At 34.9% G+C, this 16298-nt stretch overlaps 1 protein-coding gene across 1 annotated transcript; it reads right to left on the reverse strand.

Moving 5' to 3' along the window:
* Positions 1 to 538: 538 nt before the first annotated feature.
* On the reverse strand, positions 539 to 1867 carry LOC137234055 (very long chain fatty acid elongase F-like). The gene is made up of 3 exons (XM_067757722.1): positions 1676 to 1867; positions 1408 to 1592; positions 539 to 1342 (listed from the first exon to the last, which is right to left on the reverse strand). Exons 1-3 carry the CDS (start codon positions 1719 to 1721, stop codon positions 761 to 763), a joined length of 813 nt encoding a protein of 270 aa, XP_067613823.1. The 5' UTR covers positions 1722 to 1867; the 3' UTR covers positions 539 to 760.
* Between the last annotated feature and the right edge of the window lie 14431 nt (positions 1868 to 16298).

Below are 16298 nucleotides of genomic sequence, written 5' to 3' on the forward strand. Positions count from 1 at the left end.
TTACCTGGTGTAGGTTATACCGAAATCGTAAAACGTAATCGTCGTAGAAAAAAAAACAACCTAATGACAGAAATGCTCCAGAAGTAGAATTTTGGCCTCGCGATGATTTTAGGACAAAAGGTTTCCTCGAAATCATCGACAATCTTCACATTGAAAGTACATGGAAGTTTCAGATAGATTTGCATTTCTCATCAACTTTTTTCTAAGTGATGGCGACCTCCACGAAGTTATAAATAACTTAGTTATTTTTTATTTTACAGATTTGGAAAAAGATTTCATTGAAATGAAACAACTCCAAAGTTACGTGAACTCCAGATACAGTGATGCACAAAAAACTCATAGTCATTTGTATAAGATTCTTCCTATACAGAAATAGCTCTTCGGATTTTTTTAACACAAATTGTTATGCCGAACGATCCTTCTCGCAATTTAAAAGAATCAAAGCTGCTGAAAGAGCTACAACGCGACAAGAGCGACTCGAGATGTTAGGTATATTTTGCATTTAGTCAGATTTTTTGAACAAAATCGATATTGATAATATAATTGATGAATTTGCCGAAAACAAATATAGAAAACGACATGTTTAAAATGTCGATAGTAATTTTATTGATATTATTACATTGTGATAATAACATTTTTATGAAAGCTATAAGTTTGTATTTTTTAATCGAAAAAGAAGGGAATGGATGTGAAAAAAGGGCCCCCAAATTCATGGTTACCTAGGGCCCCGTTGAGGGTTAATCCGGCCCTGCTAACTAATTTATTGTGCTTTGGCTTCATGCGCCAAATTCTTCTTCGGATTTTTTATATAAGTATTAATATAAAAACTACCAAATAAATAAAGCATCAGCAGAGCTTGGAAGCATGAACACACGCTAAGTAATTTCGGATAGTCACAGCTGGGTTGAATAACCAACGGCCACGCTTGATGTATCAGAATCAAAACGAATTGTACCAACTGCAGTCTCGTGACATATTTCTTCCACCACAAGGAGCTCTTCATTTCCGGACGCGTTGAGCTCATCAAATAATATGAATACATAAAAACGTGAGTAATCGTATTCAATATACCAATCATGGAAGCATGCCCACCACCGCCCGAATATTTGATGTACAGCAAACTCAGTGACGTCATCATAATATGATGATAAACATGCAAGAACGTGATCTGTTTATAACTTTTACGTAATACAAAGAAGATCGTATCAAAGTAATCGATAAATTTGTTGATGACATAGAGCGCACTAACCAGACCTTCGATATCCTTCAATGGATGTTCTATGGGCAATATTATCATGCAGGTAATAGGCATTGGACGTTTTATCACATATAGGTAGAAAGCCTGAAATCGAGAAAGATGAATTTAAAGCTTCTCACAATAAAAGTGTGCGTCGGACATTAACTAACCATCGCCGAAACGATTGCATTATAAACAATTTGTCCAATATTATAATAACGTAATACTGGTTTAAGATTATATGGTTGGCGATTTTTCATAAACCATGGACCGATCTTGAATACCAGCAAGACATAGAATATATTCGTAAGCAAATATGGTAAGAGGGCCCCACGAAATGGCAAATAACGATTACCTGTGAGGAAGAAATAGAAAATATCGAAAATTAGTCATCTCATTGCTTTGGGATAAGTTTACTTTGCAGAACTATATACATACCATATAGAGTGCCTGGTCCGGTTAGAAACTCAATTATGTTCGCCATCGTATTGGTCCTTAGTGGGTTTCATGTGCGTCTTGGGGCGGTGGTCAATGCACTAACTTGCGCTAATTCCATTTAATATAGACTTTGTGGGTTTGTAGTTTGTTAATATTAAAGTGCAAAAGTAGCACGATTGAAAATGCATTTGATGGGATTTTGTATGCATTTCTATGCACAGCTTTGTATAAATTTGTAATTCATACAGATTTGCTCAATAAAAAAAAAAATAAATAAATAATGCAAACTTAAAGGAAGTGCAAATGAACACTACAAAAAAATTTACGATTTAGGTCAGCTCGATGTGTGCCAACTGACAACTACTTATTGCAATCGTTGTCAGAGCCCATCACCTCATAGCAAAGTGTATATGACGATAACTGAGGCTTTTTGGGAGCACCAATTTATCAAACTCAGTGGTGATCTCACCATTCCTATGCTGACAAAATTGGTTGTCAAACTTTGAGCTGGGGGGTCAGGTCCTTCTGGGTCAGGGACCGACCAAACGTGCTGAAGAGTCACGCTATGCACTAGCTGCTACTACCCTAAAGAGGGGACTTGATAAAACCCTCGATTTCGAGTGCTATCCGTACCGCTCTGTTAGTATGTGGTCATTAGATATCTGATACCCTAGGCGGTATTTAGCCTTGCTGGAATATTAGGGTCAATATGCCGACTCACTAACCTCCGCATATTTGTGGGTATTAAATATAATAAACAGAATTAAAGCTGAATAACTCCCAAAAGATCAAGGCGACTCTAACCATGCGTGGCAAAAGCATAAGGACAGTAGGGACTAATAGTCCCCCCATGAGATCGAAATGGCATTAATAGAAAGTTTACAGGATGCATGCCTGGTAGATGACCATTAGAATATGACCATATGCGACTTGCCTATCTGACGAGATCTGAACCAAATAGCCAGGCAATGGAGGATCAGATAGGACGAAGGAACATCGGCGATCGGACAGTAGTTGGGGTATAACGAAGGAGGCTGCTCACATATCGCAACTCCAACAGGGAGGGAGCCCAAAAAAGTTTTGCGCAGCTCAGTGCAGGCAATACGAAAGCTTTACTTTGAGTGTCGAGGTACCTTTGCTGAGCAATCGGAATCTTTACTTAGGTGATGTCTTGAGTGGAGTTAGCCTGGGCATAATCCAAAAGATTATCCAATTAAAGCATATTCTTCTCGAAACTGAAGACGCCATTTGCAGAGGTGATGAGGCAACGAGATAACGCTAAAAAGCCTCGCGCCGGCTACTGCAAGCTGGCTTCCAAAGTAGAGTTGCTACAACCATGGAGTGGCTAAAGGTTATCGCTCCAAAACTGACTCCATGAGAGGAAGCAAGACTGAAGGTTATCTATTATGCGGACATAGCTTCTCGCTTCATATTTTTTGCGTGTTTCGAAAAGAATGCATGGCTCTCAAACGAGGACCTCCACATGTTAACTCAGGCTCAAAATGTGTGCTTGAATATCAAGGACTGAATAATTTTTAACTGGTGGAACTGTCAAAAGTCGCTTTACCATTGATGGTTAGTTAATTTATGCTGCCTATTTTCACTTCCGAACAGCTATGCTCTTAAGCAAACAGATTACGTCTCTTGCAGTTTTACAGTTCATGATGGCTGATTTAGTAGGAGTGTGAATGAAAATTTCAACCACAAGAGTGAAATCAATGTGCCTGTTAGTGCTACAAGCTGCTTCTACAGCAATCTATGACTCAGATCCTTTCTTGGGAGTAAAAAGTTCATGAAACACTCGACATATTTCCTAAGCTGAAGACAAGTCAAATTTCCTTAAAGAACACTGTAGAGTTCGTAAAAAAAATGTAAGACGCGATAACTTCAGAAGAGATTTAAGGCTGAGCTTTTCTCTTTGGGTTGTTCATACTCCCATTAAAAAGAGTATCTGCGAGACAAGCTAATTTTAGGTGGGAGGACATAGTAACTTTCGTTGCGTAGGGGTGTTTCCGTGAAGGATTTAGGGCTGAGCGCACAACCATGGTACGAGAGTGGGATTTTTGTTGTCTCATATGACAGACATACCTATTGCGGGTATATTCTAAGTCCCTTTAACTGTTTAAAGTCCCTTGCACTGTTTAAAGCCAATATAAAGTTAAGAAGTGAAATAAAGCTGTTTTTTTCTACAAGTACGTACATATGCACTTACATTTTATATGGACTGCATAAGTGCATACATTTATCTACACTTATAAAATTGCTGTGCAGAAAATAAGTACATCAGTAACTGCCGCCAGAAGGGTCTCCTAAACATAAAGTAAGTGATAATAATAAGCATTTTTTACGCGCAAATATAGATGCATATGCATGAAAAAAAAAAACACGGCTATAATCTCATTTCATAAAATCTCAGTAAGTATGTTCTAAATTGTTGGCTGGTATTTTAATTAGAACTAGAACTAAATTATGTACAAAGTTTATTTGATTTGAACCGTTAATGCGTAACTGTTACAGTGGCACACGCACTACTTACATATTTTGAAGTTTACAAAAAAATAGCTTTTACATAGGAAAATGTGTGTACGTTCACTGTGCCTGAATGCAAATGGGTAAATCCGCTTGCGAAACTTAGCATTCTGCGTTGAAAAAGGTGTCAAAGGTGACACCTCTAACAACAAAAAGTAGCATGGATTTGAAAAATAAAACAATATTACATGCAGTTAATAGGAAAAAAGAAAAGGCGCGAGGGGGTGGTAATAGGTGCAGTTTTACGACACCCTTTGCGTTTGGCGCGCTTTTCATGCAATAAAACACTCATACAAAAGCCTGTAGGAAATTGTTACCCAAAGAATGTAAGCAAATTGCGGTTACGAATTTATTTATTTATTTAATTCATTTAGTCTAAAAGTAATGCTTTCTTACAGACTAGTTAAAAATAGAAAACAGTTCAAGCTACTTGAGGAAATATTGAGATATCTTCACCAAATTTGGTACACGAGCTTATCTGGAGCCAGAATAGATTTTTATTGAAAATGAGCGAAATCGGATGATAACCACGCCCACTTTTTATATATATAACATTTTGGATAAAACAAAAAACCTGACTATTTATTAAATAATCTACCTAGAATGTTAAAATTTGACATGTGGACTGATATTGAGACTCTTGATAAAAATTTTTAAGATGGGCGTGGCACCGCCCACTTATGATAAAATAAATTTTACAAATATTATTAATCATAAATTAAAAATCGTTAAACCTATCGTAACAAAATTTGGCAGAGGAGTTGCCTTTACTAAAAGGAATGCTTGGAAGAGAAATTAACGAAATCGGTTAAGGACCACGCCCACTTTTGTATAAAAGATTTTTTAAAGGGTCGTGGACGAATAAAATAAGCTATATCTTTGCGATAAAGAGCTTTATATCAATCGTATTTCATTTCCCAAGTGGATTTATAACAGTTAAATACGAAAAACCTCAAATTTTAAAAAGTGGGCGTGGCAACCCCCCTTTTATGACTAAGCAATTTTCTATGTTTCGGGAGCCATAACTCGAAGAAAAATTAACGGATCGTAATAGAATTGGGTACACAAATTTTCCATATAGCAGGAAAAAATTCTAGAAAAAATGTATGAAATCGGTTAAAGACCACGGCAACTTTGATACAAAAAAAATTTAAAAGGATCGTAGACTAGAATAATAAGCTATAATTTAGCAAAAAATTTGAACCAATGATATTTCACTTATCAAGTTTTATTGTAAGAGGAAATGGGGAGACATTTTTTTTAAACGGGCGGTACAAGTATTATGTAGAAAAGTAATTTATCTGAAATGAAATGTACAATTGAAGCTCACGCTGAGTATATAATGTTCGGTTACACGCGAAATTAGACACCCTTACTTGTTTTTCATGTATTTTTGTCCAAAATGTGGATTTTATTTTAATTTTCGTTTTTTGAAAAAGATATTTATTCATCTACATTAATGTTGTCGCCTTCAAAATAGTCCCCATTAGATATTGTGCACTTGTGCCAGCGCTTCTTCCAATCGTCGAAACACTTCTCAAGCTCCATCTTTGGTATAGTCTTCAGCTCTTTCAGCAATGCGCTTTTAATTTCATCTATGCTTGTAAAACGACGCCCATTCAAGGTTCTCTTTATTTTTGGAAACAGAAAAAGTCTGGGAGATCGTTACAGTATTGTTTTTGACCAAAAATTCAGGAACAATCAATGAAGTGTGAGCAGATGCATTATCGTGGTACAAAAGCCATGAATTGTTTTGCCACAAATTCGTGCGTTTCTTTCGGATAGCTTCACGTAAACGCCATTGAACTTATAGGTAGTACTCCTTATTAACTGTTTGTCCTCGTGGCAAGAATTCATGATGCACTTTGCCATTAAAATCGATGAATACTGTGAGCGTAACCTTCACGTTCGACCGCACTTGTGGAGCCTTTTTCGGTCTTGGCGATCCAGAATGCCTCCACTGTTTTACTCATTGCAGACTCACCGTAGGCCTTTGTTAACATTTCGTACACCTTGTTACACTTTATTTCATTCTTTACGCAAAATTTGATACATTTTTTTTAACAAACGAAAATCGCCGACCTCATAAAAACACCTAATTTTTGTAGCTGTGAATTCAGCTGAACATTTTATCATACTTCAGGGACATGTGTATTATAAACCAAGTAAGGAAGGTTAAGTTCGGGTGTAACCGAACATTACATACTCAGTTGAGAGCTATGGTGACAACATAAGGGAAAATAGCCATGTAGGGAAATGAACCGAGGGAAACCCTGGAATGTGTTTGTATGACATGTGTATCAAATGAAAGGTGTTAATGAGTATTTTATGAGGGAGTGGGTGATAGTTCTATAGGTGGACGCCATTTAGGGATATCGCCATAAAGGTGGGCCAGGGGTGACCCTAGAATTTGTTTGTACAATATGGGCATCAAACGAATGGTGTTAATGAGTATCTTAAAAGGGAGTGGGCCTTAGTTCTATAGGTGGATGCCGTTTCGAAATATCGCCATAAAAGTGGACCAGGGGTGACTCTAGAATGTTTTTGTACGATATGGGTATCAAATGAAAGGTGTTAATGAGTATTTTAAAAGGGAGTAATCCTTAGTTCCATAGGTGGACGCCGTTTCGAGATATCGCCATAAAGGTGGACCAGGGGTGACCCTAGAATGCATTTGTACGATATGGGTATCAAATGAAAGGTGTTAATGAGTATTTTAAAAGGGAGTAATCCTTAGTTCCATAGGTGGACGCCGTTTCGAGATATCGCCATAAAGGTGGACCAGGGGTGACCCTAGATTTTGTTTGTACAATATGGGCATCAAACGAAAGGTGTTAATGAGTATTTTAAAAGGGAGTGGGCCTTAGTTCTATAGGTGGACGCAGTTTCGAGATATCGCCATAAAGATGGGCCAGGGGTGACTCTAGAATTCGTTTGTGCAATATGGGTATCAAACGAAAGTTGTTAATGAGAGTTTCAAAAGGAAGTGGTGGTAGTTGTATATGTGAAGGCGTTTTCCAGATATCGACCAAAATGTGGACCAGGGTGACCCAGAACATTATCTGTTGGATACCGCTAATTTATTTATATATGTAATACCTGCCAAGATTTTAAGGGTTTTTTTATTTCGCCCTGCAGAACTTTTTCATTTTCTTCTACTTAATATGGTAGGTGTCACAACCATTTTATAAAGTTTTTTCTAAAGTTATATTTCGCGTCAATAAAACAATCCAATTACCTTACCATGTTTCATCCCTTTTTTCGTATTTGGTATAGAATTATGGCATTTTTTTCATTTTTCGTAATTTTCGATATCGAAAAAGTGGGCGTGGTCATAGTCGGATTTCGTTCATTTTTCATACCAAGATAAAGTGAGTTCAAGTAAGCACGTGAACTAAGTTCATTAAAGATATGTCGATTTTTGCTGAAGTTATTGTGTTAACGGCCATGCGGAAGGACAGACGGACGACTGTGTATAAAAACTGGGCGTGGCATCAACCGATTCCGCCCACCGATTTCACAGAAAACAGTTAACGTCATAAAATCTATGCCCCTACCAAATTTCAAAAGGATTGGTTAATTTTTGTTCGACTTATGGCGTTAAAAGTATCCTAGACAAATTAAATAAAAAAGGGCGGAGCCACGCCCATTTTGAAATTTTCTTTTATTTTTGTATTTTGTTGCACCACATCATTACTGGAGTTGAATGTTGACATAATTTACTTATATACTGTAAAGATATTAAATTTTTTGTTAAAATTTTACTTAAAAAAAATTTTTTTTTTAAAGTGGGCGTGGTCCTTCTCCGATTTTGCTAATTTTTATGAAGCGTACATATAGTAATAGGAGTAACGTTCCTACCAAATTTCATTATGAGATCTTCAACGACTGCCAAATTACAGCATGCAAAAGTTTTGAATTACCTTCTTTTAAAAGTGGGCGGTGCCACGCCATTGTCCAAAATTTTACTAATTTTCTATTTTGCGTCATAAGCTCAACTCATCTACCAAGTTTCGTCGCTTTATCTGTCTTTTGTAATGAATTACCGCACTTTTTCGGTTTTTCGAAATTTTCGATATCGAAAAAGTGGGCGTGGTTATAGTCCGATTTCGTTCATTTTAAATAGCGATCTGAGATGAGTGCTCAGGAACCTACATACCAAATTTCATCAAGATACCTCAAAATTTACTCAAGTTATCGTGTTAACGGACGGACGGACGGACGGACATGGCTCAATCAAATTTTTTTTCGATCCTGATTATTTTTATATATGGAAGTCTATATCTATCTCGATTCCTTTATATATGTACAACCAACCGTTATCCAATCAAACTTAATATACTCTGTGAGCTCTGCTCAACTGAGTATAAAAAATGTTTAATAATTGGACACTCCAAACCGCCCAAAATTAAAAAATTCCCGTTATTGTCGGAACACATCTCGTACTAAGTTTATCTATTGTTTTGAACCTCATGACAGCGGCTTTATCCAATGCATCAAGTTATTATTTTTATATATTGTTGAAATAAAGCAACTTAATAAAAAATGTACAATGTAAACAAAATTGTTATGTAGACGAAAGGCACATGGTTCGAAAGTTGATAAACAAAAACATGTGATTCGAACTTTGGGAAATGCGCATTTACAAAATGCGGCGGTATGAACACTTTTTCGAATCCGTTTGCTCGAAAATGCTAAATGTCGGTTTTGAAAATGATCCTGACACAATGTTATTCTTAGTTTGGCGATAAGGGGTTCATATTTTTTTTTTTTTTTTCAAATAACTTGCGGATATAAAGTTCAATCCAGAGCTTCTAACTAGAGCTTTACACGAAGCGCAGCGATGACTGGCTTAACTTGCTACTCAACACTCATCATTAATGATGATAATGATGCTTTTTATAGCTATCATATTTCGATCATTACAAATGAAACAGTTACAAACAAATTAAATTTCCTAATGGGCGTTCTACTTGAGTGCAGAGGTGTGTTGTTATGTGGCGCGCCAGTAAGTATGTTACAATTTTCTGCATGTTGCACTTGTGGCAAATCGTTGCAAATCTGATTTCATGATTTACTTGTTGCTACTTTGAGTTTGATGTATTGTTTGTGGTGTAAAATATAATGGCAAAATTGTTGCAATTTCCACTTAAGAACAAAAAAAGGGTTAATTCTCTGGCATGACCCTTTAAAAGTGGCAGATTTATGTATACGCAAATGGGAGAACATACGAAACCGTAGTATCGCGTTATAAGTAAAAATATCTTTCTTAAGTAAGTACAGTATTAACAAAAAAAAAAAAATAAAAAAAAAATAACAACAAAACATACACTAGGAGCTCAACATACGAAAATAAGAAGTTGCAAAGCAATTTTTAAATTTTTTTATCTTAAAATATGTAGCCGAAATCGTATTTTTTTGGAACTTGGTTATTTTATGCCCGATTTCTAAAATTGATATAACCCTATGTTTGTCCTCAGAAGCTCTAAAATTCATTTTCATATGCTTTTGAGCTTTGCAGTCCTATAGTCGGCGATATGGCAGACGATATAGTCGGCGTTCAAGCAAAAGTCACTTAGTCCATTTTTGGCATTTGTGCTAATGACAGCAAATATTCTCAAAAAAAGGTACAAGGAAAGGCAGACCTCATTAAGTCCATTTCAGCATCTATAGCTGGTTGAATTCAATCACCAAATAATATACGAACATTTTTATGACAGGTTAAAGTCATTATATCTTTTGGGACTTAGTGATCTTTGCCAGAACTTCGCTGAAAGAGTCGTTTGTCATATTTTTTGGTGAAATGAGAAGCATACTTTAAGGGGTTATAAAAGCGACTTCAGAGCTCAAAGCGATATTAGAGAGAAATATTGAGTTTCTAAAGGCCAAAAAATATAGTTTCAAAAATTGGTTATCCAAGTTACAGTAAAAAAATTACCGTTGATGTGACCCTGCCAGCATAAGCATAACCCTTAAATTTAAGGGCGGTATTTTAAAAATTTTTGACCTAAACTAGTTTTAACGCGCAGTCCATGTAGAATGAAACATTTTGTGCGACTGAGGGGAACTTTCGTGTAATTTCAACTTTGCCACTTGATTTTTTGACTTCTACAAAAAATTTTGTCCAAGCTTAAATAAATTTAAATCGAAAAAAATTAAAAAAAAAAATTTATAATATTTTTTTAAATTAAATTTGTTCGAAAATTAGAAATTCGAAATTTTATTCTCGTTTCTAAAGAGTACTGATTGATATTATCTAACTTGTGGAAGGTTATGAAAAAGGGTGGACTTATAGAAAATTTATGATTTTTTTAACAAACAAATTTTTTTAATGGAAATGAAGCTTATGGAAAAGGATAATTTTGTTATTTTTTAAAAAATTTTTTTCAATCTAATTTCCAAAAGAACTTTGTTTTTGATATGTCAAACACTGCTCGCCTAAATACCGAATATAGTTTCTTATTGCGGTTATATTTCTTCTACAGTTTTTATAATAAATAATTTATAAAAAATATTAAGTTTTCCTATAAACCGTGTTAACTTTTATATTGACAGTCAAGCAGCAATTAAGGCAATAATCTCGCACAGCATCTAAATGCGTGTTAGAGCGTAAGCAGTTCCTGGAGAGAATCGGGACAGGGAGAAGTATACATCTATATTGGGTCCCAGGGCATATGGGAATAGATGGGAATGAAAAAGCGGATGAACTAGCTAAAAAGGGCGCATCCCTTGCAGCTTGCTCCGTAGACGTCCCAATTAGACTGGGCGAAATTAAGCGAAGGTGAGAGGTGCACATGGTCGACCAAGCTGGAAAGGCGTGGGTTCAAGCGCGGGGCTGTAAAGTGTCGAAGATTATGTGCAGGTCTTACAACCTTAGACTAACAAAGTTCCTTCTATCATTAAAACGAGAGGACTGCAGACTCATGACGGGTATTCTGACTGGACACTGCCTTCTGGCGTCACATGCCTTTAAATTAGACTTAGTCAGTGATAGCAGATTTAGGAAGTGCGGGCTGGAGGAGGAAACGATCGAGCATGTTCTGTGCTCGTGCCCTGCACTTGCCAGGCTAAGACTCCAGCTATTAGGAGTGATACAGCTGTCAGATCTAGAAGCAGCAAGTGGATTAAGTCCTAGGAAGCTTCTAGTATTTGCCAAGAGGACGGAGTTATTTTATAACATAGGTCCTGGTTTTTGATAGGGTTTTCCAGTTTGGTCGTCAAAACAAACTTTTGGTAACCCTACGGACTCAATCAGTCTATGTGAGGTCCTCATGGACCGGCCAGTTCAACCTAACCTAACCTCCTATAAAGGATTTCATAACCTCTTCGACTTTTCTTTGTTATATATGAAACAAACATTTTTTCTGGAATAAAATTCAACATTGGATAAAAATTTTTCTTGTGCTAATTTTGAAAAAGTGTTTGAATTTTTAAATTTTAAAAAGATTGATATCTAATTTATACGAAATGAAATACCAAGAAGAAGAAAGGCATGGCAAACACTGATACCTTGGAAACCAAATTATTGACTTTTGTAGAGTAAAGTGAATTTGTTGTAAAATTTTTTAAGACAAAATTTGTTTTTTACTGAAAAAATTTTTTTCCTGTTAGACATTGATAGTTCAGATACAAAGTAACTGATTTTAACTGAGTTCATATATATTTGCTCAAGACTATTTAAACAAAAAAAAATTTATAGAAATCATTTATTTTTTGTTTTTGGTCTTGGATTTAATTATCTGTTCATCTTATTCATGCGTAAATTTGTATGACGTTTAGACAACTTTTTTATTTTTGAAAAGTTTTGTGCATTTTCTAAGTAATATAAGATCAATTGAAAACATATATTTTATAAAATATGGCAATCCATTTAATTTAATAAAATACTGTAAAGAATTTTGGGAAATTTTTGATTATTTTGCAGCGTCTGTTTTCGTTCGTATCACTCAACTGTCGAATAAATAACTCAAATATTCAGTATTGCAAAATGTTCTTTACTTACGCTACTATGGTAGCAGTACTTTACAGATAGATTACACGCATACTTCACATATAGCGTGTTAAAATCAAAATGATTCACTATTCCTTAGCTTGCGCTACCTTTATACACTCAGTTACCTAGTTTATCTAGCGTATAGGCTTTTCGGTTGTGTGAGTTTTCTATTTCGTCCTCGCTCTTAACTGCCTTTTGCATATATGTAATACTATTTTCTTTGCTGTTGTTGTTTAAAAAAATTTTTTGAAAAAACTAATTTTTATTGGGATCATTTTAGTTTATTTTACAATTCCTAAAAAAAATGTTATAAAAAAAATATATATTAAAAACAAATAATACTTTTATTTTTAAAACATTAGTTGATTTCCATTAAGGCAATTCACGATTAATTGCATATGAGTTCACAAAGTTATGCATTTGCCTGAAAGTTCATGCCATCGTGAGCAACCTTAGTAAATCACCTTAGCAAATACCATAGCAACCATCAAACGAGAACAACTTAACTAAATACGATTTAATTGAAAATTCTTCGATAAAAAGCTGTTTGAAAACAATTCATGAATCGCGAATAAACTGAAACAAATTGGTGCGCAAAGTTTGGAAAGAACATTGGCATTATAATCAGTTGTTCCAAATCTTGCTTTGTGGGTTGCATTCCAAATGCAATGGGTCTTTACGATTGCTGATACGATTGCATTCTGAAAAAAGACAGGTACATTTGCATGTAGTTTGTTCTTGCATAGAATATGCTATGCAAATGTGCTATGCAATGATGCAAGACCATTTGTGTTCACATAAATTTTATAAAAAAATTTTTTATACCTGAATTAATTAAAATTTTTGAAAAAAATTAAAATTGCAAAAAAAGATGTTATAAAAAAATTGTTACACAAAAGAACTTATTTCACCGCTAGGGTTCGGTCGCTTTCTACTACGTACGTTGATGTTTATGTGATTATTCATTTCCCAAGCCAAATAAATGTCCTCAAATTTAATTGCAATAAAAGTTGTTTGAATTTTGAATATACATTTGTTAAAATTTAGTTTTTCGCTTGAAACGTTAAGCAGTTGAGCACAATTAAATTGTAATATTGTGTTGAAATCAAACCAAAAACAATAAATGTTTAATTAAATTTTTCATTTTGCCAATCAAATAAACGCAGTCTCTACATATTTATCAATATTTGTATTTCATAGTGTTGTGTGTGTTTGTGTAACTGTTAATTAATACACATTTATACCAATATGAGGGTTGAACGCCTAAAAAGCTGCCACTGCTGCATATCAAATTTTAAATATTCCCATATTCTCATTTGCATTGATGTCGTTCAATTACATTTCAGTTGTAAATTCGCCTAAATGAATATTAATGATTTTGTTTTTGCTAAACATTTTATGTTTTGCAGTTGCAATGATTTTCGTTTAGAGTCTAATAATTAAATGTTACTTAAATATTTATATTATATATGGTGAATAATTAATATTAATTGTAAATGTGCTGATTGTACAGCTATGAACTTATTGTATGATAAATGATAGGCTTTTCGTTTGGCTGTTTTGATTTGGATTTCTAAGAAGAAAGTGGGAATGTGGATGATAAACCCGCTATGGCTCAATTTACTAATAAGAATAAACCTTTTTTGCAATAAATAATGAATTGTACATTTAATCGATTACTTGATTAATCGAAACCGAAGATTGCTTGACTAATCTTAAAAAACAAGATTATTCAATTAGATTGCTTTGATATTAATTAGAAATCTGATTGCCGTAAGAGAACCCTTTTTTCGTTTAACTAAAATTTAGTCTCGGAAATAAAAAAGATTAAAACCAAAAATTATAAAAAATAAATTAAAGATAATTGGAAAAAATAAACACTTAAGAAATGAAAGTGACTATTCCGTCCGGAGATTCTTTCTGAATGATTTGTCTTATTCGTCCGGAAGGTTTGTCGTAACAAAAGAAACGCCAGCTATTGTTACGAAATAGAATTTTTTAATAATAAAAATTTCCGGATGAACACGGACAGCATGAAAAATATAAACAATAGTTAAAAAAAATAAATTAATAAAAAAAATATAAACAATAAATGAAAAATAATAAACAACATAAAAAAAAATTAATAAAAATGAATTCTAAAAATAAAAAGATCTAAAAAATAAAAAACAGAAATACATAAAAAGAATAAAATTAAAAAAATGAATGAAAACTAAAATAAACAAATAAGGAAGGTTAAGTTCGGGCATAACCGAACATTACATACTCAGCTGAGAGCTATGTAGACAAAATAATGGAAAACCGCCATGTAGGATAATGAACCTAGGGTAACCCTGGAATGTGTTTGTATGACATGTGTATCGAATGGAAGGTATTAAAGAGTATTCTAAGAGGGAGTGGGCCATAGTTCTATAGGTGGACGCCATTTAGGGATATCGTCCTAAAGGTGGACCAGGGCTGACTCTAGAATTTGTTTGTACGATATAGGTATCAAATGAAAGGTGTTAATGAGTATTTTAAAAGGGAGTGAACCTTAGTTCTATAGGTGGACGCCTTTTTGAGATATCGCCATAAAGGTGGACCAGGGGGACTCTATAATGCGTTTGTACGATATGGGTATCAAATTAAAGGTATTAATGGGGGTTTTAAAAGGGAGTTGTGGTAGTTGTATATGTGTTTTCGAGATATCGACCAAACTGTGGACCAGGGTGGCCCAGAACATCATCTGTCGGGTACCGCTAATTTATTTATATATGTAACTAGCAGACCCGGCAGACATTGTTCTGCACTAAATTTGGTCTATCTGCATAAATTTTAATAAGCTTTTTCCGTCTAACTCTGCCCTCCCCCTCTTCACTTTTTCTTAATCCTTTTATTCACTCCTCCCTCCTTATTTCGGCTTCGTATGTATATTTATCAGTATTGCCACGTTGATGCGACTAAATCGAATATCACAATGAAAATTACTTTAAAGCTCTCAGCAACAGCTTTCATTTGATATCCGTATTACACATACATTCTAGGGGTATCCGGGTCCAAGTTTTGGGCTATATATCGAGACAATAGTCACCAGTAGGTATGAAAACTAGCCTGTACTAAAGCACACATTAACAGCTTCAATTTGATGCCCATAATGTAAGAACACATCCTAGTGTTACCCTGATCCATGTTTTGGCATATATTTCGAGACGCTAGTCACAAATAGGTATGAAACTTACCCTGTACTAAAGCACTCATCAACAGCTTTCATTTGATATCCGTATTACTCACACTATCTAGGGGTATACGGGTCCAAGTTTTGGCCTATATATCGAGACAATAGTCACCAGTAGGTATGAAAACAACCCTGTACTAAAGCACACATTAACAGCTTCAATTTGATGCCCATAATGTAAGAACACATCCTAGTGTTACCCTGATCCACGTTTTGGCATATATCTCGAGACGCTAGTCACAAATAGGTATGAAACTTACCCTGTACTAAAGCACTCATCAACAGCTTTCATGTGATATCCATATTGTATAAACTGCCTAAGAGTACACGGGCCCACGGTTTGGCCTACATCTCGAGACCCTAGTCACCCAGGGGTATGCAAATTACCCTATACTAAAGCACTCATCAACAGCTTTCATTTGTTATCCATATTGTATAAAAACTTTCTAGGGGTACCCGGGTCCACGTTTTGGCCTAAATCTCGAGACCCTAGTCACCAATAGGTATGAAAACTACCCTGTACTAAAGCACTCATCAACAACTTTCATTTGTTATCCATATTCTATAAACACTTTCTAGGGGTACCCAGGTTCACGTTTTGATCTCAAGACCCTATCCAGAACGGAATAAAAATTAGTCTATGTTTGTCTCCTGGTTCTAAGATACCCCTCCACCAATTTTCAGCCAAATATGTTCATCCGTTACTTCCTCTTCAATCCCTCTTTATCTATTAAAAAAAGCGCATCAAAATCCGTTGCGTATTTTTAAAGGTTTAAGCATTCAAAGGGACATAGGGACAGAAAAAGCGACTTTGTTTTTTACTATGTAGTGATGTACATCCATACATACCTATAAACCTACGCCCGAAGTTAAATAACGCAGCGAAT

Source organism: Eurosta solidaginis, chromosome 5 (genome assembly GCF_040869045.1).
Source record: "Eurosta solidaginis isolate ZX-2024a chromosome 5, ASM4086904v1, whole genome shotgun sequence".
NCBI lineage: Eukaryota > Metazoa > Arthropoda > Insecta > Diptera > Tephritidae > Eurosta > Eurosta solidaginis.